This window comes from Cervus elaphus, chromosome 20, assembly GCF_910594005.1.
Source record: "Cervus elaphus chromosome 20, mCerEla1.1, whole genome shotgun sequence".
In the NCBI taxonomy this organism is placed as follows: domain Eukaryota; kingdom Metazoa; phylum Chordata; class Mammalia; order Artiodactyla; family Cervidae; genus Cervus; species Cervus elaphus.
Window position 1 is genome coordinate 46,029,113 of NC_057834.1, and position 24,764 is coordinate 46,053,876.

Below are 24,764 nucleotides of genomic sequence, written 5' to 3' on the forward strand. Positions count from 1 at the left end.
CTTTTGAACTTCCTTGCTTGAAATGTTTGTCGACCCTTCCACTCACCCGTACATGTACATATAGAATAAAATCTATTCCCACGTGGGGCAGAATGGGGATGGATGGTATTAGCAGCTAGAACTAGTGGGGGAGAGGGCTGAGACCCTGTTGGAATCATCTTTGTATCTCTTTAGAGAGATTATATAAGTACACTCCTTCAATAACGTCCCTCCACTGGTGCCACGACAGTGCTCGTGATGAAATCTGTTTATATATTTCTACTGCGAAATGAGTACATATTCTCAGAACCTGGGCTAACCAGGCACGACGTACCCTCCTCTGGTGCAGGTCAGGCTGCTGTGAGGTCCCGGCCGTCAGGGCCTGCTCTCCATTGCTGTGGGGCTCTCCTCTCACCTCCTTATGTGTCCGCACCCTCAACAGGGTTTGTTTCTGAAGCTGTCTCTCATGTGTCTGTTATCTCTTAGTCTTCCAGAGAGCATCTGAGTCTGACTCTCATCAAAGATTCATCCAACCTCCTTCCAACTGCTTTCTCTGATTCAGTCCTCTCCGCACTCTCAAAGGTCACCTGGCTTATCACCCCCCAATCCTGTTTTATCACATGTGCCTCAGTTTATGGAAATTCATCCTCCCTTCCCTGCTACACAGATCTAACCTACTCACCTGCCTTTCCAGGGCTCCTGGCTTCTGTCCCTCTTTCTTATGCAACATCACTTCCCACAACACCCTCTGCCAATCCTCCTAGGCTCAGGCTGGCCCCTTTCTGACCCCAGCCCTGTACCAGGAGCCTCTGTGAGCTTCCAGGGCTTTTTCCAAAAGCACCTCTCTCAGTCTGGTGTGCCCTTCATATTTCCACCAGGCAAACTTCATTAAACATTAATCATCATGTTTTAGGACACTTCATCAGATTTTATGATAATTCACATTGGGCTGAAGGGTAAATCCTTCTATATCAACAAATTTGGTGTTTGAAAGTACTGTCAAAACTAATATTCTCCAATGTTATTATGAATCGATGTCTAGGATTGTCTTCAATTAGCACTGTGTAATTTCATTATCTAATTTTATTTGCCTTTCTTGAGAATGGGTTTTATTAAACCTATGCTTTGAACATTCTTTGCATTCACAGAATATATTATAACCAAACATTTTATCAATCATCAACAATACTGCCCAATACTGTTAGTGTGGGGAAAAGCCTCCAATAGAAGATCAAGATATAATTTAAAAATCAAGTGTCTGTGTTCTTTCTGCAGGGTTTCTCCTTGTACAGAGAGGATGGGGTAGACCTGACTACTCGTACACGCATGGCTGCATAATGGCTATTCACACTGTCCTCACGTTATCATGTGAACCCAGACGCAGGATGGATGCTGTATAGTTAGATATTCTATTCATTCATCTCAATCCATCTGTGGGGCTTTGGCCTTTCCTGGCCCATTGTGAACAATGGACTCCCAGGACTGGGCCCTATCACACACTCACAAACATCTCAGACACACATCTGAGTCACGTGTCTGAGCCTCACTCATCCTCTTCACGGGAACCCACACCCGGCGGTCAGTGTCTCTGAGATAGAGCTCCACAGTTTTCAATGGCTTCGGCACAGCCAAATTCAAGGTCCACCTGGACCCATCGTGACAGCAGGTGACCTGGGGGCAGGAGTGGGGAGCGGCGTGGACTCTCACCCTGACTGTTCCCAGAGAGAGCCCTCTGGAGCTGTGGCTCCACCTAGAGGGGCCGGGGAGCCGCTGGCTCTGCCCTTGGGACACAGTGCACAGAGGGACTGGGAGCTGGCAGGTCTGAGTGAGCGACCACAGGGCTTGTCTGCAGCCCTCTGGCAACTTTCTGTTGAAGATTAAGATAGTTGCAAATCATTTGGATAGGGCAGAGAAAAAAGTGAGCAACATCCTCTCTGAGTCACTGATGGTCCGACTGCTGAGAGGAGAGGACAGAGCCTGAGCCAGGGAGTCGGGCCCAGGAGAGGTCAGTGTCCCACCTGCCAGTGGCCAGGAGTCTGGGCCCAGGGAAGGGACCTGCTGATCCTCAGTGCCCTCGGCTCCACCATGGGACACCACAGCTACCTGAGAGGGTGCCTGGGAGGGCTGAAGGGGTTATAGTGCACTAGGAGCTCGCTTAGGAAGAGCATGGCGGACAGCAGGTGCACAATAAATGTCTGTTCCCTTTCTGGTTTGTGAACTACTGTGATCCTGAGAAAGCCTTTGCTTCTCTGCTCCTCGGGGAAGAATGAGAAATCAGAAAGAAACTGCTTCCAAGGGGAAAAGGCACCAACTGACTTACAGACATTTATATGCCCAATATCATTTTAAAAGAAGTCAGATAAAGTCTGATACATAATGGAGTTTCTTCTGGTTTATCAAGATGATCTTATGTATCAAAGTCCTAACATTAAGAATGATTCTCCTAAAGAAAAAGTACAAAAAAAATAGCCCAAGAAGGATTTCATACTAGGTTTTAATTTCCACACCCTATGAACTCCTACCCAAGGGGACCTGGCCCATAAATTAGGTCAATACCCTCATCAGACGCACAAGTTATAGATAGTTTCCATGAGATTATACCACTGAGATTGCGTAAAACATTGAAACTATAAGCCACACATGGAAATCGCCTTTTTGCTGCACAAAGGATGAAACACAAGGGTGATTCTAGACGATAGAACAACAGAGACAGCTTTTGGCTTCACGGAAATGACAGGACATAGACAGATTTGATGCTCAGGACCTAGTATCTACATGCTTCAGAGGGAGATAGGCAGAAAAGGGGTAAGAATCTGGAGTTGGGGAACAATATAACATGCATTACAAATATGGAGCAGATTGCAATCATGAATGCACAGCCAGAGAGCTTGCATTTTCAAGAAATACAATTAGTAGCAAAATTTCATGACTCTAAGGATTCTTATCTTGATAAAAAGAGCTCTGTTACACAAATTCCTGCAGGTGAGACAGTGGTAGCTGAGATTCTGCCCTTATGCCTCCACTTGCCCTCTCTGGTCTGACTTGATACCACAGGCCTGTGCTGGTGAGACGAGTTCAGGTGACACAGCGCAGCCTGGGGCAGGCAAAGGCTCATGACGCCTTTTAAAAGTTCAAACTGAGAACATAGTTCTAATCGACCCGAGCCTAAGAATCTGTCTGGGAGCACTCACCGTTTACATCTAAAGCCAAGAAAACCTCTCTCTTCTCTGTTGGGAAGGAGACACTCCTATAAGGATGACAGGAGCCTTCCAGATGATGGCCAATAGAAGCAGCCAGATAACATTCATCCAGTGAGTCCGGGTGGACTTCATTCTCTCCTACCACCAGCTGCTCCATACTGAGATTTGTGGGGTTGGGAGAGCAGATGGTTAAACAAGAGGGATTAGTCAACCTGGAGCAATAATTGGTTTTGATGGGAGGGTTAAGGGACATGTTGGGAAAAACAAATGGGGAGTTCCCTTAAAGGGAGGCATAACAATCCCCCCACCCACAACCCCAATCTGGGCCTGAAAGCACTTGTAAAGGGAAAGTGAGAGAGAGTGAGGGAGAGTGAGCATCAGATGCTCTGAGCACAGAGAAGAAATGAGCTCAGGAGGAAGGAGAGGAGCCACCCCAGGACACATAGTCATGTCACACACGCCCTCAGAACATAAAGGCGGCTTCAAATGCACCATAAATTTTGTTGAAATTTACATGCTGCATCCAGATGAACACCAGCTCCGGCAGCATAATGGACTCCTAGAAATCTTGTGTCTGCAAGACCAATTTTTCTAATACTGAGATGGGACATGAATTTTTTTTTTCCCTAGTTACTTTTCTTGCCATGAAATACCTGCCAAGGTCTTAAGACCAAAGACAAAGGCATGTAAGTATGGCATCCTGGTTTCATGAAAAGGAGAGGACAGAGGAGTACAAGAAATCCTGTGGCTGATCAGTATCCCTACCTCAACTGACTGAAAGTCACTGTAATTGAGAGGGATTCATAAAGGGTGAAAACAGATAACCTTGTTACAGGGACAGTCTGTCGTGGTCTGAATGGAAGGAATAGGCATGTGCAGCACTTTCTGATTCCCATGCATGTGAGATGACCAAATGTCACTACTGATGTCAGAACCACGTTTCTCCATAGTTACCTAGAACAGATGATGTCTTTAATTTCCTCATCCTCAAGATCAGCAAGATTTTCTATGGATAAATTCAGACAAGTTGAGAAACATTTACAGATCTCATTGTGTAAATTAATAATCCAGTGTCTAATACTACCATAGGGACATTTATATCAGCAATGAGATGATAGGCTCTTTAAGAAGGGTATTCCAGATGCCTCAAGTTAGATCTCTCAGACTCTCCTTGGTTTACTTTCCTGAGCCATCAGGCAAGATCTCCCTTCCCTGGTGGATCCTCACCACAGTATTCTCTTCCAAGTCTCAGTAAAATGTTAAAGATTCATCTTCCCCAGATGGTCTGGAGAATAGCCCACAGTATTCTTGCAGAATACTGTAATACTCAGGCTTGTCTCATCATATGCTGACTGCTTTAGCAGAATGATGAGTGGAATGAACAAAACCTCTAGTCACATGAATCCTAGTTGTTACACGGACCCTTCAGTCATTCATGGGGTGGGAAAATGCCAGGGCTCTGCCTTGCTTCATGAAACACACACGCAAGGTGATGGGAGGGCTGTCTGCATCCTGGGGCCCAGATGATTGGTTTGCTAAGACAAGCAATTTAGAGAAGCAGACACTGGGGGTGCCAGCAGTGACACCAGGGGAGTAACAAATACTGAAGGCTGTGAGCGCCTGTGGGAAGGCGCGGAGATTCAAGGGGCACTCTGAGTGTGAAAATGGGAGCCTTGTGGGCAAGAAGAGACATCGCAAAGGAGTCAGGAGAAAATACAGTCATCTCTGGACCCCTGCACACATACAAGTGAGTGAGTGTTTCACACCAGCCTTGGGTCCATGATCTAACCTGGGGCCTGACCCATAGGCTTCACCTGAATGAAGAAGACAGCAGAGCTCCCAGACCCACCTGACGTCTGTACTTAAAACTCTACCACAGAGTCTGATTCAAATCACTGTCTACAGAACTTCCAACAGGGAGGAGAAATCTCAGCACCCCAGAGGCGAGGAGTACGAAGCACACAGGGTCTACCTGGGCATCCAGGTGGAGTTTTATCACAAGACAACACTCACTGGTTACATCCCGAGCATAAGAGACATCCAGGTCCTCAGGTGAGAAGACGGCTGTGCTCCTATAAGGCCAGAAGGAGTCTGACAGGTTAGGAAGCATCGAGTAAGACAGATAATAGTCATCCAGAGAGTTCCGTGGGACACCATCTTCTACCATCTGTGGCATCTGTCTGCTGAGCCTGGTGGGGGAGGGAGGGCAAAAGATTAAGCCAAGACTGATCAGAAACTGTACAGTTCTATCTGGTTCTGGTGGAATGTTTGAGTGGTGAAGCACGCCAAGGGTCTCATCCATTAGAGAGAGAAAAGTCTGTTTTGTGTGTGAGACACAGCGTGGTTTCACAGGGGCAGAAGAGGGAAAGAGCAGTAGGTGCTCAGTGCTCTGGCCAAAGAACAGGCTCATGAACAGACTGAATTCTCTCTGATGGTGCAGTCATGCCTCACATACAGGAACACAGAAGATTGGCTTTCACACTTCCATTTACACTGCATTGACATTACTATGACACACACGCCAGCATGCAACACCAAACAGAAAGCAGATACACATCTCACTCTGTAAACCACACCTGACATAAAGGTTGAGTACAAAAACACCAGTCTGACTTAGTTCACCCGGGTCAACTGAAATGGGTTTTAAACTTGACAAGTAAATACGAAATGGGAAATAATAGAAGTACTACAGTGATAGCAGAGAACATTATGAAAAAGGATAATAGTGGTGGGCAAAACTGCTGACACAATATATTCAGCACTTTCTGTTTTTCCCTGGATCAGGGTGTGTAGATGTCAGCACTGTACAAAGAGCCCACAGATATTCAAAATTACCTCGGGGCAACCACCTCTGGTCCTTTCAGGTCATCATGATCATTCTGCTTTTCTGCAAATCAATTAACAGGAGAGTTTTATCAGGCAAATGCCTTTCAAAAATGCCCAATCCTGTGCCTATCTTCACAATGTGGTAACAGGCTGTTGAGACAGAAATCATCCAGGAGGCCCTAGAAAGAGCCTCATAAGAAGGCACTGGGTTTCCTTCTTGAGGCAATGGGCAAATTTCCTTGATGTCATATGTCATTGGCCGAGTATCCTGGTCGTGATTCTGTGCAAACAGCTAAATAAATCCTTTTCCCCAAAGTTCCTGGGGAACAACTCTGCTACATTCGCAGCCTGCTATAATACTCAGGCTTTTTTCATCTGAAATGTTGTTTACTAATGGGATAAGTGATTATACACTGAGATTAAATGGAAGTGGAATCCATACACCATCAAGTCAAATGAATCTCAACGCTGCAAACAGTGGACATTCATCAGGTTGGGAAGTTCCGGGGCCCTGCCTTAGCTCAGAGAAACATACCAAAAGATGACAGTGTGGCTTACCTTCTGGTTTCAGAAGACTTCGAACAAGATAAGTCAAAGGAAAAGAGAGCCTATGGGTTGATAGAAGTGAACCAAAGTAGTGACATCTCCAAAGGTATAAACAAGCCTGCCAAAAGCCCTGGACAGGTGTAGGAACTCAGGGACATTACCCAGAAATGAAAATTAAAGCATTTCATGTGAGCTAAGAGGTTCACTCAAAATTAGGAAGCCTGAACGGTACCTCCTGTGCCACAGCTGCTGAGGTACACGTGAGTATGGCTGGACCACCTTGGGTAGAGTGGTTTACCATAGGGACACCCATGACAGGGAACTTAGAAAAGTTCATTCATAGAATGTCTTATTTTAGATGGAATTATAGAGTCTGGTTCAAACCAGGCTTCAGGATGTAAGCATAGGGTCTATTAAAGGGGATTAATTCTCCAGGAGTAGGCTAACAGATGTAGTGAAGACTACCTGTGAGACCAGTTGGAATTTCATCCTCTTCAGCATGAGAGCAACCACAGGCTCCATCCACGGCAGACTCCACGTTCTCTTCATCAAATGCAACTTTCCCATCACTGTAAGGCTGGTTGCAGGCAGAACTTTCCTGGGGAGTGGAAGCTACTGAAACACAGTCATCCTGGGATTGCGGGAACACCACCTTCTTTTCCACATCCTGTACATTCACGCTGTGTCAGATGGAGAAGGGATGACAGATTAAGCGGACTCGACTCCAAGCGATCTGGCTGGTTTTGATGATAGGAATTGAGAGTGGTCACAGAAAGCAAAAGGGCAGCCCCCTTAAGGAGGGACGTAACTCCTCCTGAGGTGGAGTGGAGTGTGGCTGCCCTGGGGTGGGAAACATCCAGCAGGTTCTCCGGGCACTGGCCACACAACCGGTGGCTGAAGGAGGAGTCGGAACGTTCCCTGCATGCTAAAGTCATGTCCCTCAGCACACACAGAGGACTGGGACCTCGGTGCAAACTTTTCTGCATACGTTGTGTTAATCTGGATATCCTGTGTCCAAGTCAACACAGCTGTTAAGAAGTTAAAAATTTGTTCGAGTTTGGACTCTATTCCTTCAATTTAAAATTTTTTATTTGCACAAATATACCTTCCAAATTAGTATTTCAGAGTTGGAGAAAAAGGAGTTATAGACTAGATATTCTGCCTTCAAGAACTATTTTTTCAATATTTTGTTGTAATATGAATATCATTCTGTTTTCTTCCCTTGAAATCCAATATTTGCCAACATGCTAATGCCAAACCAGTGTAAGACCATAGGATCTCACCCTACATTAACACTCAGGAGAAAGCACATGAACACAGGAACTCCTAGGTTTGGTTATTTCACCTGCATCAACTCACTGTACATTACTAAACTTGAAGGATTAAAAAATTGAAATGCAAAAACATGTGAAACATAAATAGACAATGTTGTTAAAGAGATAATTGCTATTGAATGAATAGATGAAAGAGTTACATAGGCTACTTTCTATTTTTCTCTGGATCTGAAGTCTCTTGCTGTCACCACTGACATTCACAGCCCACAGATCTTCAAATTACCTGGGAAATGTGAGCTCTTGTCCACTCACTTGCTTGTGATAATTTTCATTGTCTAGTAAGAAATTCAGAGACAGCAGGTCATAATAAGAAAATCAGACCTCACACATATCTACTCAGTAATCACATATACAACAAGGACTTTAATATTCTCATTGTAAGAACATAATTCTTTAGCAAAGTTATTCTAGGACACTTAAGTCTTATGAGAATTAGACTGGATTGCTTCCAGAGCCATTGAGGAAATTTGCTGCTTGAGCTGCTATCTCTCCCAACATCCTTTGTTCTGAGTCTGTATAAGCAGATAAAAATGTATTTTCCACAGAGATGCTGGAACATGAGCTGAGTTATTTTCTAGAATTATTTCTGTAGTACTGCTTAGTCCCATCAGATTATGTGGTTGTTGATGGTTTAGAGGAATTTATACTTGGGGCTAGAGTGATGGGTGAATTGTGAAAGCCTTAGCCACTCAGTAATATCCGTCTCTTTGTGACCACGTGGACTACAGCCCACCAGGCTCCTCTGGCCATGGAATTCTCCACACAAGAATACTAGAGTGGGTGCCATTCTCTTCTCCAGAGGATCTGCATGACACAGGATTTGAACCTGGGTCCCTGCATTGCAGACAGATCTTTACCATCTGAGCCACCAGGATAGCCCAGTGAATAGTACTAACCCTCAAATCAAAAAGAATCTTTGGTGCTACACAGAAGCCATGGCCATTGGAAGCTGGAGGAACTGCCAGAGCCCAGCCTTGCTGCATGGAAACATCCAAGCGAGGCAATGGTACAGTTGTGTCTGTCTTGGTGTCAGATAACATCTTAGCTAAGACCTGCCAACATCGAGAAAGGGGAGACTGGGGCTGAGAGGAATAAAACCAAACCTGGAAATCACCTCTCCTTATAAAGAGGCAACACCATCATCATTTCTGGAGAGGCCAGGAACATTTACAAAAATTAGATCACTGCAGGTAACAATACACTGGCTCCAAACTAGTTCTGACAGATACCTCCTGTGGATTTCCAGCTGAGGTGGGTGAGAGTTGTCAAAACTGATTTGGGTCAAATGCCTGACACTGGGGTCAGGGTGACAGAGGCAAGCCCAGAGCCAAGAAAAGAATGAAAGCTCCCTGACCCACCTGATATCTCTGTTCCATAATAGACCCTTTTCCCTGGTTTCGACTAAGATGTGTCTATACAGCCTGTCCTAAGAGATGACCTTCCTTGGTCTATACAGCTTGTGGGGACAAATAATATGGGGGCTACCTGAGATATTGGTTGGAATTTCATCTTCTTTAGCATGAGAGTAACCACATGGTCCATCCGGATCAACGTCTACTTCCAGTTCATTAAAGTTAAATTTGTCATCACTGTAAGGCTGGTGCTTATCAGAACTTCCTTGGAGAATTGAAGGCATCAAAACACATTCATCCTTGGATTCTTCATGCACTTCCTTCTTTTCAACCTCCTGCAGCTCCATGCTGTGCCAGATGGGAAAGGAGTGACAGAAAATTAAATGAAGATGATCTGACCCCAAGCCATGCTGGCTGGTTTTGACAGGAGGCATGGGGAGTGGTCACAGAGAGTACAAGAGCAGGCCCCTTCAAGACAGAAGGAACTGTCCTCTCTTATATGAAGTGGAGTGTGTCTGTCTGGGGATGGGAGAGGGGGTCAAGCAGGTACCCAATAGACCAGCCACAAAGCTCTGAGGAGGAAGGAGCCTCAACCATCCCAGGATGGTACTTTCAGGAACAGGAAGCACAGATGAACTTCCACACCAAGTGCTTCCCCACAGGTCCTAAGCCATGTTGAATTTAAGATGAAGTAGTCAAGTGAATAAGGGCTTCCCCGGTGGCTCAGGAGGCTGAGTGTCTCCTGCCAATGCAGAGATGCAGCTTCGAACCCTGGCCAGGAAGATCCCTTGGAGAAGGAAATGGAAACCCTCTCTAGTATTCTTGATGGTAAAAGCATGGGACAAAGCAACCTGGCATGCTCCAGTCTGTGGGGGTCACAAAGATTCAGAGACAACTGAGCAACTGAGCATGCACAGTGAGGTGAGTACAGATATTAAAGCTTTATAGACTCTCTGAGATATTCTACCTTCTCTTTAGGAATTGAAAGGCCTCTAAGGCCGCTTTCACTTACTAGTATCACAGACAACTAAATTTCTCTTTTGGACAGTTGTCCTGGTGTTTAATTTTGCTAGACGCTTCTCTACTAATTCCATTGCTAGTTACCTTCCTTCCAAGGATTGAAAACAACTGTGTAGAAATCGATATTTATCTCACTTGGACTTCCTATAGAAGAGAACAGATGCTCTCTGTCTATACAGGAAATCCTAAGGGTGGTGCACTCACTTTGGGTCATACATACAAGTAGCACAGAGACAGCAGACAACCAAGTTACAGGGACACTTCCACGTGGGTTGAGTGAATTAAATTAATGCCATGTGAAGTTGTGCTTATACTGACATCTGGCATGTGACTCTCTTGAGTTCACTTATTGTTCTTTTGTGACCCTGTCCATGTTTACCCTACACATTACCAGCTCCTGACAGACAAACTGAAAACCATAACCACAGAAAACTAACCAAACTAATCACATGGAGCACAGCCTGACTAATAGAATGAAACTATGAGAAACGCCATGAAGGGTCATGGTGGAGAGTTCTGACAAAATGTGGTCCACTGGAGAAGAGAATGGCAAACCACTTCAGTATTCTTTCCTTGAAAACCCCATGAACAGTATGAAAAGGCAAAAAGATAGGACACTTAAAGATGAACTTCCGATGTCGGTAGGTGCCCAATATGCTCCTGGAGATCAGTGGGGAAATAACTCCTGAAAGAATGAAGAGATGGAGCCAAAGCAAAGACAACAGCCAGTTGTGGATGTGACTGGTGATGGAAGCAAGGTCTGATGCTGTAAAGAGCAATACTGCATAGGAACCTGGAATGTTAGGTCTGTGTTTCAAGGCAAATTGGGAGTGGTCAAACAGGAGATGGCAAGAGTGAATGTCGACATTTTAGGAATCAGCAATCTAAAATGGACTGGAATGGGTGAACTTGACTCAGATGACTATTATATCTACTACTGTGGGCAAGAAGCCCTTACAAGAAATGGAGTAGCCATCATAGTAAATAGAAGAGCCCAAAATGCAGTACTTGGATGCAATCTCAAAAAGGGCAGAATAATCTCTGTTTGTTTCCAAGGCAAACCATTCAGTATCCCAGGAGTCCAAAACTATGCCTTGGCCAGTAGTGCTGAAGAAGCTGAAGTTGAACAGTTCTATGAAGGTCTACAAGACCTTCGAGAACTAACACCCATAAAAGATGTCCTTTTCATTATAGGGGACTGGAATGCAAAAGTAGGAAGTCAAGAAATACCTAAAGTAACAGGCAAATTTGGCCTTGGAGTACAGAATGAAGCAGGGCAAAGGCTAATAGAGTTTTGCCAAGAGAATGCACTGGTCAGAGCAAACACTCTCTTCCAACAACACAAAAGAAAACTCTACACATGGACGTCACCAGATGGTCAGCACCAAAATCGGATTGATTACATTCTTTGCAGCCAAAGGTGGAGAAGTTCCATACAGTCAGCAAAAAGAAGACCAGGAGCTGACTGTGGCTCAGATCATGAACTACTTAATGCCAAATTCACTTAAATTGAAGAAAGTAGAGAAAACCACTAGAAAACCGTTCAGGTATGACCTAAATCAAATCCCTTATGACTAAACAGTGGAGGTGAGAAGCAGGTTTAAGGCACTAGGTCTGATAGAGTGCCTGATGATCTATGGACGGAGGTTCGTGACATTGTACAGGAGACAGAGATCAAGACCATCCCCAAGAAAAAGAAAAGCAAAAAAGCATAATGGCTGTCTGAGGAGGCAGTAGAAATAGCTGTGAAAAGAAGAGAAGTGAAAAACCAAGGAGAAAAGGAAAGATATTCCCATTTGAATGCAGAGTTCCAAAGAAGAGCGAGGAGAGATAAGAAAGCCTTCCTCAGTGATAAGTGCAAAGAAATAGAGGAAAAAAATAGAATAGAAAAGACTAGAGATCTCTTCAAGAAAATGAGAGATACCATGAGTACATTTCATGCAAAGATGGGCTCAATAAAATTTTATGGACCTCACAGAGAAGAAGATATGAAGAAGAGGTGGCAATAATACACAGAAGAACTATATAAAGAAGATTTTCATGATCCAGATAACCACGACGGTGTGATCACTCACCTAGAGCCTGACATCCTGGAATGTGAAGCCAAGTGGGCATTAGGAAGCATCACTGCAAACAAAGCTAGTGGAGGTGATGGAATTCCAGCTGAGCTACTTCAAATCCGAAAAGATGATGCTGTGAAAGTGCTGCACTCAAAATGGCAGCAAATTTGGAAAACTCGGCAGTGGCCACAGGACTAGAAAATGTCAGATTTCATTCCAGTCACAAAGAAAGGCAATGCCAAAGAATGCTCAAACTACTGCACAATTGCACTCATCTCACATGCTAGTAAAGTAATGCTTAAAATCCTCCTAGCCAGGCTTCAACAATACCTGAACCATGAACTTCCAGATGTTCAAGCTGGTTTTAGAAAAGGCAGAGGAACCAGAGATCAAATTGCCAACATCCATTGGATCAATGGAAAAGCAAGAGAGTTCCAGAAAAAACAACTATCATGCTTTATTGACTATGTCAAAGCCTTTGACTGTGTAAGCTAAGATAAGTCACTTCAGCTGTGTCCGACTCTGTGCGACCCCGTAGATGTCAGCCCACCAGGCTCCCCCGTCCCTAGGATTCTCCAGGCAAGAACACTGGAGTGGGTTGCCATTTCCTTCTCCAATGCATGAGAGAGAAAATTGAAAGTGAAGTCACTCAGTCGTGTCTGACTCTTAGAGACCCCATGGACTGCAGCCTACCAGCTCCTCCATCCATGGGATTTTCCAGGCAAGAGTACTGGAGTGGGGTGCCATTGCCTTCTCCGTTTGACTGTGTGCATCACCACAAACTGTGGAAAATTTTGAAAGAGATGGGAATACCAGACCACCTGACCTGCCTCTTGAGAAATCTGTATGCAGGTCAGGAAGCAACAGTTAGAACTGGGCATGGAACAACGGACTGGTTCCAAACAGGAAAAGGTGTATGTCAAGGCTGTATGTTGTCACCCTATTTATTTAACTTACATGCAGAGTACATCGTGAGAAATGCTGGGCTGCATGAAGCACAACCTGGAATCAAGATTGCCAGGAGAAATATCAGTAACCTCATATACGAAGATGATACCACCCTTATGGCAGAAAGCAAAGAAGAACTGAAGAGCTTCTTGATGAAAGTCAAAGAGGAGAGTGAAAAAGTTGGCTAAAGCTCAACATTCAGAAAACTAAGACCATGGCACCTGGTCCCATCACTTCATGGCAAATAGATCGGAAGACAGAGGAAACAGTGTCAGACTTATTTTTGTGGGGTCCAAAATCACTGCAGATGGTGACTGCAGCCGTGCAATTAAAAGACGCTTACTCCTTGGAAGAAAAGTAATGACCAAACTAGACAGCATATTGAAAAGCAGAGACATTATTTTGCCAACAAAGATCCATGTAGTCAAGGCTATGGTTTTTCCAGTGGTCATGTATGGATGTGAGAGTTGGACTATAAAGAGAGCTGAGCACCGAAGAATTGATGCTTTTGAACTGTGGTGTTGGAGAGGACTCCTGAGAGTCCCTTGGACTGCAAGGAGATCCAACTAGTCCATCATAAAGGAAATCAGTCCTGAATATTCACTGGAAGGACTGATGTTGAAGCTGAAACTCCAATCCTTTGGCCACCTGATGCGAAGTTCTAACTCATTTGAAAACACCCTGATGCTGGGAAAGATTGAAGGTGGGAGGAGAAGGGGACGACAGAGGATGAGATGGTTGGATGGCATCACCGAGTCAATGAACCTGAGTTTCAGATTCCGGGAGTTGGTGACACACAGGGAGGCCTGGTGGGCTGCAGTCCATGGGGTCAGAAAGAGCCGGACACGACTGATGGACTGAACTGAACTGATAGATAATCATCACCTGGGGGTTGCTGTTTCTTGTGCTTGTTCATCGACTTCATCTTCACCTTCATCAGTTTCTGCAAACAAAATGAGAAATACCCAGTCAGTTTCTAGTCACTTCACCCACTGCAAACACAGGGACTCCTGGTCACAGAACCATAACCATCTAGGTGTGAGGCAGTACTGTACGGGAACTTTAATGCATTGTCTTTAAACAGCTGCCCAAGCATGGATTTCTGACCCAACAGGCAGTCTGTTTCTAAACTGGTAGATCATCCGCAGGACACCTTCTGCTTGAAATTGGGCAAACATTTAAATTGTCTTTTCTTCCTTATATCACCTCACATTGTCCACCTCTCATCTCCACTTCTACAAATGTATCATCCATCCTGCCACAAATTCTGCCAATGACACAGCCTCTATAAACCTTCTCAGGTCTCACAAGATGCTGTCCTTGCTCTAAGGAGAACAACCACATCCCACATTCCTCCACCTGGGAACATCCTGGCTCTTCAAGGTCGCTTTTGTGTGTTATCTGGGAAACTCCCTATGGAAAGTGAGTGCTCCAGTTTAAACCATTTTCCCAACACCAAGTCCAACTCTATCAAGTAGCTTATCCAACACCACAAAGTGAAGGGCTTTCTCTTTTCTGCAGTGTATTTGTAAATATTCCCAAATTTCATCACTATAGCTACCATCAACAGATTATTCAATCCATTTTACAGATGAGAACAGTTACTAACATAAGGAAAAGCAATCATTCTCACACAGTTATAAACACAGCACTCAGCATGGAACCTGGGAACTTCCAAGCTTCGTCTAGGGCTCTATTCACTCTAAAAAGCTGCCTGTCACCTCCTCCTTTCTGTGCTTTAATACTGGCTGGATGTTGCCTCCTTCCCCAGTGGCCATGGTCCATCAGGGAGGAAGCAGACCGTTGGGATACGCTGACTTCCATCCTGTGCATTTCTCCTCTGTCCTCTTCCTAAGACAATCCTGCTCCTACATAGCCCCAAATAGGACATGAAACAGGAAAGCTGATAAACATTCCCAGTGGAGGTGTTCATCTTATCAACTGGGGACCTAGGAGAGGATCAGTGCTCTCAGGGTCTGTGGCCCCCTCACCTGGGCTGAGCTTGCAGGCAAGGCGCTCTGCCAGGCGGTATCCCTCAGACAGGCTCTCTCGGAAGCCCTGCCCCTGGTAGTTGTTCAGGTCATTGTGGGTGAGGAGGTCCTTGAGGTGCTGCTTGAGCAGGACAGAGTCATCTTTCCCATCCTGTAGTGTCTGCTGTAACTGGGTCAGCTCTCGTGCCTGACTTCGAATTAGGACGTCACACGTCCTAGGTGGAACAAAAGACACAATTGGAAAAGGCAAAGAGTTAGATGAAAGACAGTTAGGGATTTCTGTGAGAACATCCCTAAGGAGACCTCGAAATAGAATTCTGGCACATATCTGATGACTGGCTCAGTCACTCAGTCATGTCCGACTCTTGAGATCAAATGGAGTATAGTGCACCAGTTTCCTCTGCCCATTGGCTTATCCTGGCAAGAATACTGGATTGGGTTGCTATTTCCTACTCCATATCTGATGACTGGCCTATGTCAAAGACAAAGAAGGTAAACAAAGGTTTCCCCTGTATCAGACAGTACTCCTGTAAGATTCCGTGACATTCCATTCATCTTGTCCTTCTGTAAAGGTAACCTAATGTCTTCCCTGGAGGCTCAGCTGGTAAAGAACATGACTGACAATTCAGGAAACACAAGAGATGCAGGTTTGATCCCTGAGTCGGGAACATTCACTGGAGAAGGAAATGGCAACCCATTCCAGTATTCTTGCCTGGAAACTTCATGGACAGAGGAGCCTGGTGGGCTATAGTCCATGGGGTCATAAAGAGTCAGACACTACTGAGTGCACATGCATGCATCAATGTCTTCCTAAATCTGCATCATGAAGTCGTCTCTTCAGTTCCTCACTCGGCCATACCCATTTTCTTTAAAAAATACACAAAATATTTTCTGTATTTTTAATGTGGCAACACAAATTACTGTCCAGTGAATGACACACAGCCAGATACAGAGTGTGGACATGTATAGCTGCTGTGAATTGGGAAGAACGTTAGAATGACAGGGTTAAGAAAGCATTCCAGGATGTAGTCAGTCAGGAGGCAGTTGTGATTTAAAGGCAAATAAGGTACCGATGGCACAACATTGTCAATGAGCTAAGTGCCACTGGTTCACTTGAATGTAGTGAATTTCATGATGAGATTCAAGTCACTAGTTTATTTAAAAGCAAAGTAAATTACTTCCTGAATAACAACTGGAGTCCACAATTCACCAAATAATATTCTCCACCAATTTTATCATATTCTGCCCTGTGTCTGCCATGAACATCCTTGACCTCCTTACCTCAACCTTTCATCAAGTGTTGGCTTCTCTGCCAGCTTCTCTGCTGGACTCCGCACCTCAACGGGTAGCTTCTCCCCCAGCACGGATTCAACGATGTCCTTACATCCTTCACACTCTGAGGAAAGAGAGACACTGCATCAGGGATAGCCGGCCTTGCTGCTGTGGTCACTGCCTTCAAGGGAGGAGGATGGGCCACCTCAGTGGTGGATGTAACTCCTTCCCCAGTCTCTATGGAGAGATTTCCACATCTGATTCCTCAGCGTCTGAACCGAGGTGACTCCCCATTTTAGAGCTGAGGAAAGAGAAGTTCCTAGGCACAGAACACAACTTGACAAGATGAACTACCTTTTGGTAAAGTCAGAATTCATATCCCCTGAGACTGACCCTGAATCCCGGGCCACTGAACCAGGACCTGCAGCCTCTTAGGTGAGACACTGAGCAGGGGCCTGGGGTGGCGAGTCCTGTGGGGTCGGGAAGGCTCCTAGGACTACAGCACTGCTGGTTCCCTCATGATGGGATCTCAGTAATGGACAGGTGTCTCAAGTATAAAACTCACCTGGACACACTGGTGTGAAATAGAATACGTGAAACCATAAGGACCTGAAAGAGATAGGCCCAAACCCTGAGAAAGCCTGTGTCATTAGGAACAGTAGAACTATGAACTAAGTGTATTTACACTGAGCCAGGCACTGTTGTCAGAACTTTGTCAGATTTCCTCAGTATTCACTACAACTCAAACAAGAGTTCCTATTAGAGCACCACACAGACAGAGGAGGAAACAGAGACACAGAAAGGTTCCCACCAGGGATGTGAGCCCAGGAAGCCTGGCCCAGAGTCCACGTCTTTCACACCGTGCTGTGGTGTGAAAGGTGACCCTGACCTCCACACCAGGGTCCTGGTGAGACATTTCTTCTTCACCAGCCTCACAATGTCTTTCCTAGAATTTTGTGACTATCATAAGGAGTGGGGTAAATAAAACTTAGTTTGTCCTTTCCCCAAAGCTCATCATTTCACTTTCTTAAATAGGAGACTTTACCTCTTACGTCTCTCTGTGTCAGTCATTTTTCATTGACTCCCTCATCGCTTCATTGAAAATCATGTAGGAAAGTGACACAGACACAGGTTGTCAAGATTCCTCTCATCTCCTTGTTGTGCATGTACCCTGGTCATGACCTCTTTCCTTACTCCAGGCCCCTCTTACTGAACAGGAAAAAATGATTCCAATTTCCAGGCTGACTGTGGGTGCAAAACACCAACTCACACTCATCCTGAGTTTTTACTGGGGCTGGTGATCTCCCACCACTTACTATCATCTTCATGTTGGTCACACAACTTATAGCATAGACTCAGGGTCTCCGGACTCCTGGTCAATCTGTATCACCAAAGTTTCACCAGCTCAACTGGGGAGAGAGGGAAAAGTGCAGATTGTCTGATTTCATCAGAAACACCTTCATTCTTGCCACAGTGTCACATGGCTTTCTTGGACTCAGGAAGGAGAACCTGCACCTCAGAAAGCATGGATTCCTTCTCACAAGGGAGGCCCTGTCATGATGGCCTCACAGAGACCATGGTTTCAGTGAGAAACAGATTCATCCTTAAGCTCCTTTAAATCATATCCCCTGCTTCTCACAGTGTGTAACCACACATTACCCCAGTGCAGATAGTACAGGGCTTTGCCAATGGAACTTCAGGGAACCTCGAACTGATGGAGTTCATTAGTTCCAGAGGTTTAGCCAAGAGGCATGCAGGATCAGATACAGAATAGAAAAGATTCCAGTCAACGCAGCTTAGTTTGCGCCTGAGAGACATGGGCACTCCTGTGCTGGCACCAGGAATCACTGTCTGGAATTTTAACTCGAATCTCCCCCTACACATCACTAAAAACTTGGAAAAGTGCCTCACTCCTTGTGCCTCAGTTTCCCCAGCCTCAGGAACTGAAGGCAAAAGAGCCACACTACTACCTTTCCTGCACTGTGGTCAGAATGGAATTCAAAATGACTAAGGGAAAAGGAGACCAATATTGGAGGCTTACAATTTCTTACAGGGAAGACAGTGATCATTCATTGCTTTGGTGACCATGACCCCGAGGACTTACTGTTTTTCTGCAGATGGTTGGCCAGGGAGTAAGCAGTAGCTTGGGATACGAGGAATTTCTCTGTGAGGTCTCTGAAGTCCTGCTTGTACTTTTCTAGCTGCAACTGAAGCTCCTGGTTGATTTCCATGAGGGTACATTCTGCCCTCAGATCCGATAAAGAGGGAAGACATACTGCCATGGTGACAAATGGCAGAAGAGGTAGAAGCCAGGGGTGGGGAGGAGATACCCTATATATGGGGGATTCAAACAAGCAAAATCACATTGGTTTAATCAGCCCTGAGGGATGACAAAAACGGAATTCCTGACTTACTGTTGGGAACAACTAGAGGGTTCTCAACCACAGAGAGAAGTTGAAGATGCCAGAGCTCAGAGCCACAGGTGCTGTGTGGGGCTCAGACTAAGACAGGAGTGAAGGAGGGGGACCCAGCGTGCTAGGTAACCATCTGGAGTTGCCATAACAGAACTAGAAGGGGGAGGGGTTCATGGAATCTTGGGGGCCCCTGCCTTCCAGGTGCCTAGGCCATGACCGTTTGTGGACATCACCACTGATAGCACCCAATCCCTCAGCAGCCACTCTTGGGTTGTCTACATATGTTCCGATACCACTGACCTATCTCCTTCCAAAAACTATCTAAGCTGAGTTCCCATTGTTCATTCATCTGTGTATAAAAATATTCATGGTAAAAAAACTTTGCCAGCAGGTCTTAATTTCTGTCGGGCTGTCATAAAGTCACCTCAGTTCAGTTCAGTTCATTTCAATCGCTCAGTCATGTCCGACTCTTTGCAACCCCCATGGACTGCAGCACACCAGGCCTCCCTGTCCATCACCAACTCCTGGAGTTCACTCAAATTCACATCCACAGAGTCGGTGATGCCATCCAACCATCTGATCCTCTGTCGTCCCCTTCTCCTCCCGCCTTCAATGTTTCCCAGCATCAGGGTCTTTTCCAGTGAGTCAGTTCTTTGCATCAGGTGGACAAAGTATTGGAGTTTCAGCCTCCACATCAGTCCTTCTAGTGAATATTCATGATTGATTTCCTTTAGGATGGATTGGTTTGATCACCATGGAGTCCAAGGGGCTCTCAAGAATCTTCTCCAACACCACATTTCAAAAGCATCAATTCTTCGCCACTCGCTTTCTTTATAGTCCAACTCTCACGTGCATACATGACTACTGGGCAAACCATATCACCTCATCTTCTCTTAAACTGATCTTAAGGCTTTTCCACAAGTGAAGGACATCAAACTTGTAGACTGTCATGAACTTCTTCTCTGGGTCTTCTCCAGTTTAGTCTGTGTCCTAAAAACTGTAGGATACAAATTAAAGTACGATACTAAATGAATAAATAATTTTTAAATATATTTTTTGTCCCATCTCAGTGCTTTTGCTGCATCCTGTTGTTATGTCATTTTCTTCTCTTTGCTGGGCAGCATGTTGTTTATAGAATAAACTTAAGTATGATATCCCTACTTTCTAAATTCTTCCCCTGGGTCTGGGTTGTTCAATTTGATTTTTTTTAAAATGTTACTAAACACTGCATTTCATACTTTCACTTATGTATGTCACTGTAGCCTCACAAGAGCTCTTTCCAAGCTGTCAAAGTGACTGGAAGAGTCTATGTGTATATCCTAGAAAACATGGTGTGCTTGTGCCATCACGTCATTCTTGTCTGACTCTTTGTGATCCCAGGACTGTAGCCCATCAGGCTCCTCTCTCTATGGGGATTCTCCTTGCAAGAATCCTGGAGGGGGTTGCCATGCCCACTTCCAGGGGATCTTCCTGACCCAGGGATCGATCCCGCATCTCCTGTGTCTCTTGCATTGCCGGCTGATTCTTTACCACTGAGCCACTGAATACATGGGGTACCTGTCTGTTTAGGAAAGATCTGACAGCCTCGTGTATTGTTCTGTGTTCATTCAGTTCACCCACATATTGAACAGACCAGGGCTCCAGAGCAGTGTTGGTGGCACACACTTTGACCATCTCTTTGAGTTTTCCTCCTGCCATTGACCTGTGGTTGTATTCCAGATACAGAGCATGGGTGAGTTCAAGGTCATAGGTCAGGGATCATGATGATCCAAAGTGAACATAAGTATTGTGTTCAGTGACATAGAAGCTGAGTTTGAGGTAAGAGAGACAGGCAGCCCTGGGACAGGGATGGTCTGAACCAACTCTTCATTTCCCTAGCATCTCTTCCGACCTGGGTCTTGTGAGTCTGAGACTTGGGGAACCCCTATAGCATCTGTCTCTTCAGTTTAGCAGTTGGTATAACCTGGATGGAGGGTGAAATGGGTGTGACAACAGGCCACTGAGCATTTGTTCATGTTAAGGTAAAAGATACAAAACTGGAACAACTATTTATGAAAGCTTATCTTCCCCACACCCCCACACAATCCTCCAGCTCAATGCTTAGTGATAATTGCTGTGTGAGATGCAGCAAAGGCTTGAAGGGAATCTATTTTCCGATTGCTGTGGGGCCTGACATTCTGTGGGAGAAAGAAAAATGTGTCAAATTTCTTCATTATAAATAGGATGAAACCAAAAATGCTCACAGAAGGTATCTGACTTGAGGTCAAATGGGGATGAATTTTGCCATGCTAGCAGAAGTGTATAACAGGTACAGTTCATTGACTGATACCATGCCAGGCATTTCACACATATTATGAAACTTTCCTTTATCGTAATCATTCAAGGTAACATCATTTTAGAAGAAGAACATTAAAAAATTTATTCAACCAAAGTTAAAATTAAAAAAAAAAAAACATTTTATCAAGGCAAGTAAGCTATTGCTTTGTATTTTGTAGGTAGGAGAATTCTATTGTTTTTATCCTGCCTTTATCCCATTTCATACTCCTCTGTTTCTCTGTGACCTGACTTTCTTCCTAGAGCCCTACCTTTTGTCAGCTAAACTATTTCTATGCACTGAGCAATAGCAGAAGTGAGGGCTGGGCCCTTCTAAAGGCTCCCTGAGCGCTGACGTGTTTCAGGACACCAGACACCGTCTGGAGGCAAGAGCAGCCCGTCTGTCAGAACGTGTGTGTGCTAAGTTGCTTCGGCCGTGTCCGACTCTTTGTGATCCCATGGACTGTAGCCCTCCAGCCTCCTCTGCTCATGGAATTTCCCAGGCAAGAACACTGGAGTGGCTTGCCATTTCTTCCTCCAGGGAATCTTCCTGACCAGGGATCAATACCGTGTCTCCTTCACCCTTTCCATTGCCCTTTTAAGGCTGATGCAATGCCTTAAGAGGCTAACACAGGAGGGTAAAGAAAGTCTCCATAAAACCCAGAGAAGAGATTTTTAGAACTCCTCTCTGGATCCTGTCTGGAGTCACACACAACTGAATCGGAAGATTTTAAGTCTTAGCACTTACTAGTATGTGTATAGTTAATACTGAAGTCATTACATTTAAACTTGACCTTCGATTTGAAAAGAAAAAGAAAAACAAAAAACCATGTCTCTTGCGTGTCCTACATTAGCAGGTGGGTTCTTCACCACTAGGGCCACCTGAGAATCCCGTCTGTTAGAATGGGCAGCTGCTTTCCCAGCCCACTGAAGTTAGCAGGATGTCCCAGGACAGAAAGGGATCACTTCCCTTCAACTCAAGAATCTTTTCTATCAGTGACTGTGCACTATCGGGCTGAACTTTCCTGAAATTGAATGCTCTTGCCAACTTTTTGGTTTCTTGTGAGGTGGCTTGGGTATTTATAAAATTTTCTAATAAACATCATTGTTGAAGTTTGCATTTATAGCAATGCAATTTATTTTTTAGAAAGTGGCAGCTTGGAGAAGATTGGTGCCATCAATGAGCGAACAAGCGTGAATTTAGCTTTCACTCAAAACCAGACTGAGTTAAAAATTCGGCCTCTCACTTTCCTCAAGGTGGATGGTCAGCTGCCACAGGCATGTGTCCCCAAGGACTTGTGTCTCTGCTGTAAACTGGACAAGACTAAAATGGGGTCAGATGGGCCTAGTCCTTCATTTCTAGAGTCTCCCTATAGTTCTCTGCTTTAGTCACTGGATTGGAAACACTCTTGTGCTTCTGCTCTGTCCTACTTCTGTGTTTGGGTAAAAGTTATACATCTCAGTGTGTTCTGTCCCCAAGCTGATCATTGTAAGAATCACTAATCTGAGTTAGCACCCAGACAAGTGCACAGTCCTCTCCTGAAGCAACTGTGGTTCAGTGAGTTGAGGTGGGACCTGGAATCTATTTGTTAAAGGCACTCAGGTGTGCACTTAGTTTTACCCACTGATATCATTGACCTCCTTCATGATTTGAGGGATTGATTATTTCATTTATGGTACTTCTAGTGTTCAAAATTGACTGGTGCTAAAAACATAACTCTCTGCTGCTTTGCAGTTGAAGAAACTGAGGCACAGAGAGGGTCTCTAAAGGGCCAAGACCCCCTTGCTGTAAGTGCTGGAGCCACACCCGGGTAGCATCCCTTCTACTCCGAAACCCCAGACCACATTTTCCAGTTCACTCTTCTGTCAGATTCTTCCAACTAGCTGCTTCCTTCACCTATACTGCATTTCTACTGAAAACTTCCCCAATGTATTAATAATTTCTCACTTGATACTGTTTATCACAACAGATATTTTTCAGAGAAGTCTATCATTACCCCGTGATGCATATTTGTGACTTTATTAAAAAACTGAATATGGGTGTGGGTAACTTTTCTATCTTTCCTCTTTCATTCATCAATTTGTGTTCTGTTTACTTACACCAGTATAGTGTCTTAATTACTGTAGTTTTAACCTGAGTTTTGAAATCTAGTAGAGTAAATCCTCAAACTTAATTCTGCATCTTGGCTAATTGAGATACTTTGATTTCCACTTACATGTTATAATTCGCCTGCAAAACTATACCTCCCCCCAAATGCCAGCTGCAATACTATTCAGAAGAACATGGATTTGACTTTCTAAAAATATTGTCTTCCAATCTATGAATATAATGTATATTTCTGTTTATTTAGGTCTTCTTTAATTTCTCTGAGCAATAGTTTTCAGGAGTCGTCAGTATCTGTATTCTTAAGCATTAAATGATCATGGATGTTTCTCTCTATTATGTTTTACTGAATTTCATTTCCTAATACTGCTGGTATGGAGAAATGTGGTAGATTTTTATATGAGTCCTCTTGACTGCACCATTTAAAAATATACAACTAAATGCATTTTGATAGATGTATACACTATGGAAACCACAGCCAGAATCAAGATGCAGGGTGTTTCCATTGGTCACAACTTTCCTTGTTCCCCTTTGCAGTGCATCATGCCCTCAACTCTTAGCCCCAAGGAACCATTGCCAGTTTAGATGAATTTGCCTTTTTAACAAATTTATACACTGGAACAGTATACATACTCTTTCTTGTCTGCAAATTAAGCACTCAACACATAGTTAAGAGATGATGTGCGTAAAGCCTCAAAATTATACATGCAGAAGAATATTATTACCATCTCTGCTTCAGAAATGAGTCCCATTATCCTGGCCCCTGATAAGAATGAAGATTTCTAATTTTCTCCAAACACCATTTATCCACCTTATTGCACACTTACTTGGAGGACATCCACATGTGGGCACTTCTACGTTTCAGGCTGGGGGTCTAGGGCAGAGCCTCAGGGTCTCATCATCCTCCTCCGGGAATTGGTGCTCGCAGCAGTATAGACCTCATCCTCCTCCTGGAATTGGTGCTCCTAGCAGTAAAGCCAACTGGATCCATCGTGTGGATCTCCTCGGCAGGTGCACAAGTTCACTCTGGACTAAGTTACTCTCCTGGTCCTTCTTGCTCAGCTCAGGTTGCTCCTTGAGAACTTAGATGATGCTGTGCATTCCTCACTTCCTGTTGAACTTTCCAAGCTCAGCTTGTCCTTATCCTCACCTCCCTTGGCAAACAGCTCCTCGACCATTACCTTGCTTCTCTTTGGGTTTTCTCATCCTCCGAACCTGCTGATTTCCTTTCTTTCATTCCCTCTCTCCTCTCTGTGTTTCCAGTGTGTGGGCCCAGTTGAGGCTCCTATAGTAGACACACAGAGAAGGAACCAAGATCAGGTCTTGGGTGCAGATCCCAGTGCACATTTAACATGCATCTCAGTCTCTTATGCACTCAGAAAAAACTCAGCAGGAAAGAAATTTG

General features: G+C 44.6%; 1 protein-coding gene and 1 non-coding gene across 2 annotated transcripts; one reads left to right on the top strand and one right to left on the bottom strand.

Annotated features, from left to right (window-relative positions):
• Nucleotides 1–1,558: 1,558 nt before the first annotated feature.
• Nucleotides 1,559–18,759, bottom strand: LOC122676723 (putative neuroblastoma breakpoint family member 5). The gene is made up of 6 exons (XM_043876314.1): nt 18,633–18,759; nt 16,538–16,652; nt 15,257–15,471; nt 6,015–6,066; nt 5,193–5,251; nt 1,559–1,650 (listed from the first exon to the last, which is right to left on the bottom strand). Exons 1-6 carry the CDS (start codon nt 18,757–18,759, stop codon nt 1,559–1,561), a joined length of 660 nt encoding a protein of 219 aa, XP_043732249.1.
• A 3,086-nt stretch (nt 18,760–21,845) lies between these two features.
• Nucleotides 21,846–21,968, top strand: LOC122678601. The gene has a single exon (XR_006336253.1). It is a non-coding gene; the product is annotated as a small nucleolar RNA SNORA26 (small nucleolar RNA).
• The last annotated feature ends 2,796 nt before the right edge of the window (nt 21,969–24,764 follow it).